The 13,258-nt window shown below is 60.4% G+C and overlaps 1 protein-coding gene across 5 annotated transcripts; it reads left to right on the plus strand.

Annotated features, from left to right (window-relative positions):
* The first annotated feature begins 38 nt into the window (after window positions 1-38).
* Window positions 39-13,255, plus strand: STK36 (serine/threonine kinase 36). 5 transcript variants are annotated; one of them, XM_075152995.1, is made up of 27 exons: window positions 39-92; window positions 456-568; window positions 1,583-1,723; window positions 2,653-2,730; window positions 3,134-3,264; window positions 3,514-3,763; window positions 4,172-4,265; window positions 4,527-4,696; window positions 4,919-5,118; window positions 5,198-5,324; window positions 5,436-5,579; window positions 5,847-6,026; window positions 6,247-6,344; window positions 6,701-6,806; window positions 7,214-7,355; window positions 7,650-7,777; window positions 8,414-8,518; window positions 8,719-8,817; window positions 9,031-9,125; window positions 9,430-9,493; window positions 9,697-9,807; window positions 9,960-10,034; window positions 10,434-10,605; window positions 11,023-11,170; window positions 11,379-11,538; window positions 11,829-12,575; window positions 12,677-13,255. In XM_075152995.1, the coding sequence occupies exons 2-27, from the start codon at window positions 485-487 to the stop codon at window positions 12,890-12,892; spliced, it is 4,065 nt and encodes a 1,354-aa protein (XP_075009096.1). In that variant the 5' UTR covers window positions 39-92; window positions 456-484; the 3' UTR covers window positions 12,893-13,255. The 5 variants fall into 5 exon arrangements, with proteins under 5 accessions (XP_075009096.1, XP_075009099.1, XP_075009100.1 ...); XM_075152996.1 differs by having other exon boundaries at window positions 84-165; XM_075152998.1 differs by lacking the exon at window positions 8,414-8,518.
* The last annotated feature ends 3 nt before the right edge of the window (window positions 13,256-13,258 follow it).

Below are 13,258 nucleotides of genomic sequence, written 5' to 3' on the forward strand. Positions count from 1 at the left end.
CGCATGAGCCGGGGGGGGGGGGTGTTGCTAGGCGACGCGGTGGCGGCGGGCCCGGGGGCGGCTGGGCCGCGGCGGGAGCGGAGCGGGGCGAGGTTAATCCCACCCGGGGGGCTGCGGGGGATCTCGTCCAGGGCTTGGGTCTCGTCCTGCCGCGGGGGAGCGGAGGTGGAGCCGGCGGGCAGGGACATAGCCCGGCGGGGGGCCCCGGGGGACGGCGCCCTGGGTGGAGCGCCGCGGGGAGGGGAGATGCCCGCGGGGAGGAGAGGCCCCGGCCCTTTGGATTTGGGATGGCGGAGGGTGCAGCCCTGCCTTCCCAGCACTGGCACCGCCCGTCTCCATCGTGGCCTGCAGTGTCTGGAGTTGGGGGTCGGCGCCCCACGGCAGCCGGTGGCGGAAGGCGAGAGGAGGGGAGAGAGGGCAAGCGCGCCTCCTCACCGGCCGTTTTGCCTCGGCAGCTCAGCGGCCTCCTCCCCGAACGCCCGCGATGGAGAAGTACCATGTCCTGGAAATGATCGGCGAAGGCTCCTTCGGGCGTGTGTACAAGGGGCGCCGGAAACACAGCGCCCAGGTGAGGAAAGAGGCGGCAGGGGAGAGGGCCGGGGGTTTGTTATGTGGTGCTGGGGACTGATTTCTGGTAGCTGTTGGGTTCCAGGGCCCTGCCAGGGCTTTGGGACTCAGCACTTATTCGTTTTTCTGCTGACATTCTCGGCCAGCTCCTGCTGGCATGGAGTCATTCAGGTTCAAGGGACCTCAGGAGGTCTCCAGTCCATCCCCTGCTCAAAGCAGGGTCAGCACTAAATTCAGATCCTGCAAAACTGCAGGGACAAAGACCCCACAGTCAGTGCTTGACTATACTTGGGGTGAATGGTTTTTCCTTATATCAAGTTGAAAGCTCCCCTGTTTCAGTTTGTAATCTCTGTATCATCCTCCTGCCTTGCACGTCTGTAAAGAGCCTGGCTCCATCTTCTCTGAAACTTCCTTTTGGTAATCATAAGATTACGATTTGGTTTCCCTGAGCATTTTTTCTCCAGGCTAACCAAGTGCATTTCCCCCTGCCTCAACTTGTACACCATGTGCTTCAGCCCCCTCGCCATCCCAGTGGCCTCTGCTATACCCACTCTGGCCTATCGATGTCCTTCTGGGCCAAAAACCAGCCACAACATTTCCAATGTGGTCTAACAAGTGTCAAGTAAAGGGCAATAATCACTTCCCTCAAACTCCTGCCTGTTGATTCAGCCCAGGGTGCTGCTAGTGCTCCTCACTGCCAGGGCATGCTGCTGTCTCGTATTTAGCTTGCTGTCCACCAGCACCTCTAGCTACTGTCCTGTGTTTCTCTCAGTCCTAGTTTTGTCTGCGCTCACTGATTACATTTGTTTGCTTTATATGCTAGTGTGCAAAGTACCAAGAGCACCAGTGTCGATGTGCAAGGGTCTGGGGAAGGCCCAGCTTCAAGGGATCTAGCAAACAAATGCCTCGTTCGGTGTGCTCAGCTGGAAAATGCTGAGTCCTGTTTGGGTTAAACGCAGCCTCTGCCAGGGCGGGTGGGAGCCTAGTCTGATCCCAGCCTTGCCTGCTTTGAAAGGTGGTGGCCTTGAAGTTCATCCCCAAGGTGGGGCGGTCTGAGAAGGAGCTGAAGAACCTGCAGCGGGAAATTGAGATCATGAGAGGCCTCCATCACCCCAACATCATCCAGATGCTCGACAGCTTCGAGACCGACAAGGAGGTGAAGGGGACTTTCTTGGGGCAGATGCTTTTGCTTGACTGGGGCAGGGGAAGAAGGGCTGGCCCCTGCTGTCATAGGGACCTCTTCCTCAGCAGATGCTGGTGACACCCTCCCAGGGCTGTAGCAGCTCTTCCAGCCAGCCAGGTTTGCTCTGTTCCCAGCCATTTCGTGGCTTGTGTTGAGTGCTGCCATCCTGCCACCAGCCTACTCCACTCCCCCAGATGGCCACACTGAGGTCCCCTGCCCTCAGGGCATTCCCACCCTCCCTGAGGACATGCAGGGACCTTACATGGGGGTTGCCTGAACAAGGACTGGGACGCCAGCCTGGTCAGCGTTCTTCAGAGCCCTCCAGTATGTGCTGTGTGGGGAGCCAGCACGTGGCTGGGCTGTGTGGGGTGCACTGGGTCATACACAGAGGTGAAGGAGCTGGGCAGGGGGTGTGTGATGAAGAGGAGTGGTTTGGGATTACAGGGTGAGAGTGGGATCTTCAGAGACTGTGACTTTTCAGTGGCCTAAACTGTCACGGAGAGAGTGTGATAGGGAAGGATTGATGACTATGCTATGGGACATGGGGGCATGAAATAAAGTAATTGCGCAGCAAATTCAAAACAAGCTCAAGGGGGTTATTCTACCCACTGGGCGTGGAAATACCATTCTGGGCTTGTCCTGTCGTTCTCTCTTCCCTGGTTTCTGCTGGCTGTCTGAGATAAGGACAGCTGCAAGGGCTCTGCTAAATGCCAGGCCCTTGCTGCAGTGCAGCCACAGGGGCTCTCTCCCGCCCCAGGTCCCAGCCCAAGCTGATGGGCTGTGCATGAGGACACCCCAGCGTCTCCCTCATCGATTTACTGCCCTGCTGTGTCCTGGTCCCTAGGGCATGGTGGGATGTGGCTGGATGTGGCCTGATCCCACCATGCTGCTCTTCCCTCCAGGTGGTGGTGGTGACTGACTACGCAGAGGGGGAGCTCTTCCAGATCCTGGAGGATGATGGGAGTTTGCCAGAGGACCAGGTGACTGTCATGGCGGTGGCCACTCAGTGTTTGCTGCAGGATGGAGAGAAAAGGATTTATCTGCCTGCAGACAGGGGGTCTCTGCTGTGGACCGGGAGACATCAGGAGGGTGAGGGTGCCTCCGAGGCTTTACCTGGCAGAGCTTCTGAAGGGGATGGAAAGGGAGCCAGATTGCACTGGGGGACAGTTTCCCTGTTCCCTCTCCAAGGAGAACACCACCAGGTTGCGGCCTCGGCGATCAGCCTACTTCGAGGAACTGGCCCATGGCTGAGGGTGGTCCCTGCCCCAAACAGGGCAAGGGTGGGAGTGGGGGTACTGGGGGAGCCAGGCCATAAGGCACCCCATGCTTGTGCTGGCTGGTGGCACCGTGGGACACAGGGTGAGGGTCCCGTGTCTCTGGCAGGTCCAGACCATAGCTGCCCAGCTGGTCTCTGCTCTTTATTACCTGCACTCCCACCGCATCCTGCACCGTGACATGAAACCCCAGAACATCCTGCTGGGCAAAGACGGCATCGTCAAGCTCTGTGACTTCGGGTGAGCGCTGGGGGCTAGGTTGAGGGGGACACTTGGGCTTGGGGCAGCCAAAGGGTGTCCTGGGTGCTATAGAGGAGGAGGGGGGAGTGCAGAAGGGGACCTGGATTCTGTGTATATTTAGAGGTTGAGCAGGGATGGGGGATTTTGGACTCCAGAGGGGAGAGGTGTTGGTAAACTCATAGGGATCTCCCTGGGAGCTGCAACAGATGTTTCAGCCTGAACTGGCCATCTGTGCTTTGCTCTGAGCAGGTTTGCCCGTGCCATGAGCATCCACACCATGGTGCTGACCTCCATCAAGGGCACCCCGCTGTACATGTCCCCTGAGCTGGTGGAGGAGCGGCCGTACGACCACACGGCAGACCTGTGGTCTGTGGGCTGCATCCTGTACGAGCTGTTCGTGGGCACTCCTCCCTTCTACACCAGCAGCATCTTCCAGCTTGTCAGCCTCATCGTCAAGGACCCCGTCAAATGGCCCAAGGCCATAAGCCCAGTCTTCAAGGTAAGGACAAAGGCCCTGTCTGTGGGGTGAGATCTGCTAATGCGGCAGCAGCTTTGGCCTCGTCTGCTGCCCTGGTGGGTCACCCTTAGGTCTTATGTCCTCTAACGGGGATTTCAGAACAGAGAAGGGATGAGAGCTTGGCCTCCTGGGAGGGAGACCCTTATCACTGCTGTCCCTCTATAAGCTGGGAAACTGGGGCCGACAGCAGAGGAGTGATTTACTGGGCTGGGAAGGGAAGTGTCTTCCCGTCTGCTCTGAGCACTAGAGCCACTCCTTCCCCAGAGCCAGGCAGGGAACGCAGGCCTCCTGGGTGCCCTCGCTGGGGGAGACTGGTGGGTACGCTGTACTCACTGCTGGGTGCCGAGCATGTGTACCTGTCAGTGACCCTGGTGCTGTGCTGCCCTGTAGAGCTTCCTACAGGGACTACTAATGAAGGACCCCCGCCAACGCCTGTCGTGGCCAGAGCTGCTCTCTCACCCCTTCATTGCTGGACGGGTTACTGGTGAGTACCAGCTCTTTTTCTGGCACTGGCCAGGTCCGTTTCCTCCTACTACTGTGTGGAGGCTGGGAGGACCACCCTGCCCTGCTTTTTTTACTGCTCTGTTCTTTGCCTCCCTCCTCTCAGCTTCCTCCATGCAGTGACCCCTAGCTCTTGCCCCCGTGCTTGCTCTGGGTTTCCCAGGATTCCTCTGGGATCCCAGAGCCGGTCACTTTCCCTATGTCCCAAAGGATAGCTGCTGATGTTCTCCCCTTGCCTCCCCAGTGATTGATGACACAGAAGAGCACGGGATCTCAAACCCCTTCACCACCAAGCTGTCCCCAGAGCTGCAGGCCCTGAAGGAGCAGCAAGCCCATTCCCTGGCACCCAGGAGCGGCCAGTCCAGGATTCTGAGAAAGGCCCGTCAGAAGATGGCTGAGGAGGCACAGAAAAAGGTGGAGGGAAGCGTGGGATTCTCCTGGTTGTGTTCCACAGTCCGGGCAAAGGAGGGGCACTGAAATGGGACCTGGGGGGAAAGACAGAAGGTACATGGGTCAGGCTGGGGTGTCAGCCACATACGAGGCAGGATTTGGGGTCCTCGGGGTGCTGGGGTCTAGGGGGATCATCTAGCTGTCTGAGTAACCCTGCCCTGACCACATTTCTCTGCCATCACCCAGGGGCAGCTGAAGGCAGGTGATGCATCTACGAAGGACTCTGGCAAAGGATGCCCAGGGCATAGACCCAGAGCAGCTCCTGGGCAGGCAGCCCTCGTGGAGGGGGAGCCACCAGCTGCCTCCAAAAAGAAGAACCCCAGTGTCCTGCAAGGAAAGAGCAGCATGGCAGAGTGGGAGTTGGAGGAGCCTCCACCCAACCCACGGTGAGGGAGGGCTGGGGCTGGGAGAGGAGGAAGAGGGGAAGGCAGGGTTGCTCACTGACTGCGCTGTTTCCTTGGCCAGGGAGCACAGCATCACTCGAGACTATGAGCGGGAGTTTCCTGGAGCAGGGGCTCCTCTGCAGCCTGGTGCTGGCAGGGCAGAGCCCCGGGGCAGGCGCAGCATCGAGACTGTGGACCTGGAGAGTGAGGTAAGACGGTGTCTTGTGGGGAGGACAGCAGGGCCCAGTCCCCAGGTTCTGGTACAGAGACCCTGGGGCAGGCAGGGTCTGTGGCATCAGCCCTCCCTCCTCCATGGCTAGGAGCTGGAGAGCGATGAGGAGTGGCAGCACTTGGTCGAGGCCACAGAGCCCTTGGCCATGCAGCTGAGCACACCGCTGAGCCTCCTGAGGGACCTGGCCTTCCGGCACCGTATCCAGGCCCGCCTGGCAGACTCTGCTCAGCAGGTTAGTGATGGCTGGCTCAGACAACTATGACTGGGGGTATGGATGCTGCCTTCTCCCCCAGGATTGGGTTGGGAGCATTGGGAGAATCCTCAGTCAGCCAGCAAGGAGATCCTCTGCTTCTCCAGGAGCCAGAGCTGTCTCATGCACTTAACTTGCCATCTGCTCCCCTGCTGTCCCCTGCATGAGGGGGTGGAGGGCTGCCCCATGGCTGATGGAGAGGCCACAACTGCTGCTGATCATGAGCCCTTCTGGCTTCTCTGTGTCCAGGTGCTGGAAGGGATGCTGGAGGGAGCCTCCCGCCTCCGTCCTGTGCTCCGTGTCGTGGGCAACCTCCTGGCTACCCGGTGCGACTCTGAGCTGCTGAACCACTTCTGCCGAGAGCTGAATGTGCCTCTGTCCCTGCTGTGCCTAGCCAAGCAGATCCTGGAGAGTGGTAGCACCAAGCAGGTGGGTGTAGAATCCCAGAGAAATTTGGTCTCTTTCTAGCCCTGGAGAGTGCCGGTGCTGAGGAGGCCCTGATGTCCTGCTGGAGATGGCTCACAGGACCGGTGCCTCTTCCAGGCCCCCTGGAGAAGGGAAAGGTCCTGGCAGGGAAGGATCCTGCCGTGGTGGTGTTGGGATGGCCAGCAGACAATCCCCACTTGCTGTTTCTTTCTGGATCCTGCAGCAGCTCTGGTGTATCACCGTGCTGACAGACCTCCTCATGGTGACTGCAGTTTATTTCAGCAGTGAATGCAGCCTGGAGGAGAGTGGGCAAAAGGACAGGTAGGGACAACCACCTGTGCTCTGAGGTCTCTTGTGGCCACTGCGGGGACCCGGCAGTAGACGGGAGGGTGATGCTCATACTCTGTGGCTGGAGCTGTCTCCGTGGGGAAGCATCGCGGACTAAGTTTCATGCCATATTGCTGTGCTCATAGAGAAGTGCTTTCTGTGAGTGGGTCTAATGAAGGGGAAGGCACAGCTGACTAGAGTCCAGTTGTGCTGCCTGCTGGCACTGGCTCACAGTGCTAGTGTGGGCTGACTGCTGTATTAGCCAGGGCCATATGGGCCTGGCCAGACCCTGTACTCACAGCCAGGGCCTGTGTTTCTCTGCTCTCCTCTGCCCCTGCTGCCTCCCCCAGCCTGCAGGCCTTCCAGGAGAGTGCCGGCTGCTTCCTAGCCCTGCTGCCAGAGCTGCTGGCTGAGCCAGCCGACAGGGAGATGAGACTCTGCCAGCAAAGCCTCCTGGTAAGGGTGCCCCTGTCTCCCTTCTCCCCACCCTCTCCCCCAGGGACAGAAGCTGTGGGGCTTGGTGTGCATGTCAGGGGGAGCGCAGGCTGAGGACGCTGCTCCCAGCTGTGGGGTCTGATGCATTCTTGTTAGGGCAGGCTGTCTCACCCACTGGGAGTTTTGGGGGGATCACATGCAGAAATGAGCTCTCTGAGGGGCCACCTTCCCTGGCTGTACCCCTCTCTCAGCCACAGTTATTGGCTCCCACACAGTAACCTGGCTGGAGAGGACACTTGGAGGTCCCTGAAGCTCCAGCACATGAGTCCTTCTTCCTTCTTTGCTGTCCCCCCACAGCCTCCTCCCCCATTGCTCTTCTCTCTTGTACCACCCTTGATCTGCAGTGTCTCCCCCTGTGTCTCCCGCAGTGCTTCACCCTGCTCTGTCAGAGCCTGGATGCGACGTGCCCTTCCGTCTCTGCCCCCTTCTATGCCAGCCTGCGAGAGGAGCATCAGCCCCTGCTAAACAGACTCCTCCAGGGATCCATCTCAGAGCAGCCTGCTCTGCGAGGTAGCCGTGGTGGCAGCTCGCCACCTTCTCCTGCGTTTCCCTTTCTCGCTCTGCCCTTGGGCTCCCTCAGAGCACTGACTGCCATTGCAGTGCTGTTGGCTGGAGGAGGTGGCTGAAACTTATCTGCCCAAACCCCTGCTAACCAGGGCTCTCCTGTTCTCTCCCTCAATCCCAGATCTCATCCTCCTCCTGTCACAAGTCTGACTTTTCTTCTCTTGGCCTTCAGCCCCATCCTGCTGCCCCTCAGCGTCCCTCACCCTTAGCACATGTCTCCCGAGCTCTGTCCCTGTGCAGGTGCAGTGATGGAGGCCAAGTCAGCCCATGACCAGAGCCTAAGTGTGGCAGACCTCTTCACGGCTGCATTGGCTGCTGCCTGCAGCATCCCCCTGGAGAGGAACCGCTGTCGGGAAGCCAAGCAGCAGGTCAGGCCAGCTGTCTTTGCAGGGCGAGGAGGTGTTGTCCCCACAGGGACAGCAAACCTTTGCAGGAAGGTCTCTTTTTGAGCAGCAGGGTGGAGCGCTGGGGTCCTCTGGCTTTGGTGGCTGTAGGGCTGGTTTTTGCAGGCTGCTCCTTCCCAGCCAACAGCTGAGCTTCAGGAGTCTAAGGACTCCTAAGTCAGTTAAGAGACTCACACTTAGGATCTGAACTGTGGGATGGGCTAAGTAAAGAACTAGGCAATGCAGAGAAAACAAGAAGAATTCTTACATGACAGTAATATGAACTGTAGGAAATCTGAAATTGAATGGACAATAAATAAGAGGGAAAACAAGACTACAGATTTACATTTGATCCTTTAACTCAACTCAACTTTGATCCTTTAACTCAACTTTTAAGTCAACAAGGAGGGAAGCAGGGGAGGAATCTCACCTTGCTCATCTCAGCTGTGGGACTGTGCATCAAAGCCATGCGGGGTCATGGCAGATGGGCATCCCTTTGTGAACGGAGGCAACGTGTAGGAAGCAGATGCCTTCTTTTATTAATTTGTTGCTAGCATTAAACTTCTTAAGATTGTGCAGTGCTTCAGGTGCCCAGGGTGCAAAACAGGCTGATTTCTGCAGGTTGCTCAGGAGGTAGCCGAAAAGCTTATGGAAGGAGAGAGCCAGCAGCTTGGGAGGCTGCTGGGGAGGCTGGAGCACCCAAGCTGCTCCTTGAACGTGCTCAAGGTAATGGCCCCGTCCATTTATCTGGCTGTCCCCAGAGGTACCTGGACCTCTGGTGTGAGGTTAAGGAAGGGGGAACTGTGGGGTCAGCCCTCAATGACTCCCATCTCCCTGGTGTCAGTTGATGAATAAATGGGGTGTGACTGGGATGGGCCTGGTCACCGCGACCCGGCTGGTATGCATCTCTCCCCTCTGCCTCGCAGATCCTCTATGCTGGCTGCCATGTGAGCCTGAGCCTGTGCCAGCACCTGGGAAGGAGCCAGCGACTGTGGGGTTCCCTCATGCAGCTCTCAAAGGGCAAGGTAGGCCTGACCGCAGCCCTGGTGGTGGGGTAGGAGTGTGGGCAAGCAGGACATATTCCTCCGAGCGCTGCTCAGACCAAGCTGGGGAATGTGTGGGGAGAAGAGTTTGGGGGAGCTTAGGCTGGAGAGTGCAGTTCTCCTTCAGGGACCAGAAACATCCCTTCCTCCCCTCCCAGCCTTCCTGTCCCCCTGTGACTCCTGCTCCCTTGGCAGGTCCCCATGGTGGAGGTGGCCCAGGGGGCAGCCTGCGAGGCCTCACTGTATCTGCTGGCCCTGCTCACCCTGCAGCTCCAGGCCTCCCCTCCCAGGTAAGCACCCGCTTTCGCTCATGGGTGGGAGAGGAACATGCCCTGCCCTGAACAGTCCTCTGCCCTGTACCCTGCCCAGAGCTTCTGCTCTCACTGATCCCTCTAATCCAGACACATCAGCAGAGTGCTGGGCAGCGTGGGTGGGTGCTGGGGATGTGGTGAGGACACGGAGGTGCTGTGAACCAGGGCTTACTCCTCCTGCAAGATGGCTGTTTTCTAGCCCTGGGGGTGTTTGGATGCTGCTGCTCTGTGGGATGTGAAGCTGTGGGAACACAGTCCCTCTCCCCTGGCCCCTGTGTTTCAGACTTGAGGAGGTGGTTACCCTGGCCATGGATCTCATCACCGAGTCTCCTGTCACCTCCCTTGTGGTAAGTCTGCCCACCCTGCCAGAGCCGTCACTGAGAGCCCTGCAGAGGCCCATGTCCCGTTTGGGTCCTACTGTTGCTTGCTCGGGGTGGGATGGGGGCAGGTGCAGCCTGGCTGTCCCTGTCCTGGGCCAAGGGATGAAGAGTCAGCATTGAGGAAGCAGATGGGAAAGTCCCAAAGGTGCTGAGCTCTCCCTGTCCTGCAGGGTGCTGCAGCATTCCTCCTGACACAGCTTAGTCAGCACGGGGTGACCTTGGAGCTCAGGGGAGAAGAAATCCTACCAGTGGTGACAACCGCGCTGACAGCACCTGCTGAGGTACGGGATGGGGGCAGAGGAGCAGGGGAGCCATGCTGTCACCCCACTGTGGAGGTGTGCAGTCAAAGACGGGGTCAGAAGGGTGCAGGTGTGATGCTGTTGCCCTCAGACCCAGCACCTAGCTCCAGCCTGTCCCCCACTCTCTCTTACAGCTGCAGCTCCCCCCACCAATGGGTGCTGGTCTCTATGATGGGATCGTTTTCCTCCTGCTGAAGCTCCTTGCCCAGGTACCAGCCTACCTCTCTCCCTTTGCCTGGTCCCTGCCAAAAGGTGTGGGGGCAAAAAGGCCCAAATGTGGATCGGTAATGGAGGCTGAGGCAAACCAGGGAACTGGGCAGCTTTGGCTGAGCTGTGCAACCCCGTGAAAGTCACCTAATGTCCCTGGGTTGTCTGTGGAGCTCTGGAGGGTTGGTGGGAGGGTGGTGGGCAGGGAGGGGTGATTCATGGGCACACTGAAGTGAGAGAGGGCAGATATGCCCGGGGACTGGCCCCCTCTCCTCCCCCTGGGCCATGTCCATCCAGCCCTGACCTCTCCAGGACCATGGGGCTGATAGGGATGCGGACCAGAACCCTGGGGAGCTGTGGGGGACCAGGATGCCCCCCAACACCTGTCTCCCCGTCTTTAGGAGGACGTGGACGTGGAGCAGGGCTTTGCTGCCTCAGAGCTGTGGAGCGTGGTGTGGCATTGTGTTGCTGCAGTGCTTCGCGTGGGCAGCGACAGGGCAGTGCTGGAGGGAGACCCCCCAGGGGCAGGTCACCCCGCGGCAGAGCCGGACTGGAACCTCCTCTCCCCTCAAGGTAGGAGCTGCAGGACGGCAGGGCGTCTGCCCTGGACCCTGCTCCACATCCTGCCCTCAGACTTTCCCACACCCGTCCCCGTCAGCACCTGGCCCCTGAGGCCAGAGGGGCTCAGGAGGCTTTTCCCGAGGATTGCTGTTGTCCTCCAGGGAGAGAGGGCTGGGCTGGCCCATGCTGTGCCCAGGTGGCAGGAGCTCAGCTGACCTGGCTGTGGAGGAACAAGAAAGGGTGTCTCTGCTGCAGGGGAACATTCACTCTGGCAGATGTGACCACCATGGGTGGAGATTGGTCTGGTCTTGGGTAGGGAAGCACAGAAACAACTCTGGAGCAGCCTTGAGGCAGTACAGGCAGACAGAAGAGAGGAGACTTTTCAGCCTTCCCTAGCTTTGCCCCTCTGCTGCGCTGTTCCCCCTGCAGGCACCCTGCTCTTCCTCAGCCTGGCCCTCTTCGTCTTCACTCGCGAGTCCCACCGGTGCCTGCCTCAGCTCACCCAGTCCCACGGTGTCCTCATGGTGACGCTGAAGAGGCTGCTCTCCCCTGGCTTCCTGGCATGCCTGGCACAGACGTGAGTTGTGGGGAGGGCTGAAGTGGGCAAAGCTCAGCTGCTGAATGGGGCTTGGACACAAGCACACAGAGGGCCAAGAAGTTACTGGCCGGGCACTTGCAGGGCTCAGCTCACCTGCAGAGCCTCCCTGAGCGCCTGAGCGTGGGGAATGCTCTCTGCCTCTTGTCTGGATGTTTTTTCTGATCACCTCTGTATTAAGCGCTCGCAGGCAAGCAGGAGAGGATGGGGACCCTGAGCTTGTCCCAGCTGTGGTGATCCAGACCTGCCAGCTTCTCTGCTTCCCTTTTGCCCTGGATGTGGATGGAGACACCTTAGCATTGGTCATGGAGGCTGTGAGAGATGCCCAGATCCCTGCCCAGCTGCTGCAGGTACCCTCTTGGCCCTGCGTTTCTCTTCCACCCCATACCGTGGAGACAGCTCCCCGCATTGCAGCCCCTGATGTGTGGCTTCACACCATGCTGGTGATTTCTGCCCGCGCAGGGATGTCACTTGGGTGCTGTGCAGCCCTTGGAGCGGCTTGGCTGGCAGCTGAGCTCTGCACCGACCTGCTGGCAGCCTTCAGCTGCTGCTGGACTTGCCGTGGGTCAGGCCTCAACCGCCCGCCGGCCCGCACGCGAGGGCAGCGCACTCAGCGCCGCTGCCTCTCCTTTCTCCATAGGTCTGCTCTCACCACCTGCCCTTCTCGTACACCGAGCTCCCCATGAGCCTCTTGTGCCACCTCGTTGTGTCTAACGAGCAGGTCATCGACCAAATGGTGAGGGCAGCCACCGCCTCAGAGCACATCATTGCCTTCTTGACGTCTGCCTTGTTCACAGACAGCCTCACGCTCACAACTGACCTCCTGTCTCTCTTGACTCATGTGGCCCGGGCCTGTCCGGAGCACCTGCCCTTTCTCCAGAAGATCCTGAGGGACTCGGACGCAGCCGACCAGCCACTGACCCGCCTGCTCAGCCACCGGCAACACTCGATACGGGCCAAAACCTGCAACCTGCTGGGCAACCTGCTCCGACATGGCCACGGCTTTCCCCAGATGCTGCAGAGCCAGCCCGGCTTGCTGGAGAGCCTGCTGGGGTGCCTGGCAGACCGGGAGGAGAGTGTGCGCAAGGCAGCCAGCTTCGCGGTGGGCAACGCCGCCTACCATGAGTCCTCCCCGGCCGGGACCCTGGGCAGGGCCGTGCCCAGGCTGACGCGGCTGTTGAGCGATGCGCAGGCCAGGACGCGCTGCAACGCGGCCTCCGCCCTGGGCAACCTGGGCCGGCGCTCGGCGGAGCTGGGGGACCTGCTGATCGAGAGCAGGGCTCCCCACGTCCTGCTGGAGGTGGCCTGCAGGGACCCCCGGGAGAGCGTGCGGGAGGGAGCCCTTGTCGCGCTGCGGGCCCTCAGCCAGCACCCCGGGGTACAGCAGGTACTGCACGGGGACCTCAGCTCCGTTGTGGGACCTGATGGCGCTGTGGGGACAAGGGGCCAGGCTGGCGGGTGACTCCTGTCCCTCTCTTTGCTCCGCAGGTCCTGCTGTCTCTCAGAGCCACTGAGAAGCTGGCCGCGCTGGCCAGCAGCGGCTTGCAGCCCGCTGCTGGTGGCAGCTTCCGGCCGCCTTCCGCCCGGCACTGCGAGAAGCTCCTCCGCCTCCTCGCCCCTCCGCGCAGCCCCTGCGGGAGCGGGGATGGAGACACGCCTGGCCCCCCAGATCCCGGCAAGCCTGCCGCCCCGCATCAGCGGTAGGGCTGACGCCTGGCTCAGCCTGACGCGGCCTTCAGCAGGACGGGACAAAGGCTTCTTCGTCCTCCCCGGGCTCCAGCCCCGACCTTCCGTGGAACCCACTTTGTCGGCCCCGAGGGAGGCCCTGCCTGGCCAGCTTTACCCGGGGGCCCTTCCCGTGGGAAGCCGTTCCTGGAGAAGTGCCTGTAGACCTCAAGAAACCACCTCTTTGTAATCGGCCCGCCGTGCCGTGCCCGCCCGCCGGGCCCCGGGCAGGCGCGCCGGGCGCCCCGGGGCGGCCCCACGGCAGTGGCACCGGCGCCCGGGCTGCCACCCCGCCATGCCGCTAGGGGGCGCCGCGCGGCACGCTGGGAGGTGTAGTCGGCCGGC

This window comes from Calonectris borealis, chromosome 6 (genome assembly GCF_964195595.1).
Source record: "Calonectris borealis chromosome 6, bCalBor7.hap1.2, whole genome shotgun sequence".
NCBI lineage: Eukaryota > Metazoa > Chordata > Aves > Procellariiformes > Procellariidae > Calonectris > Calonectris borealis.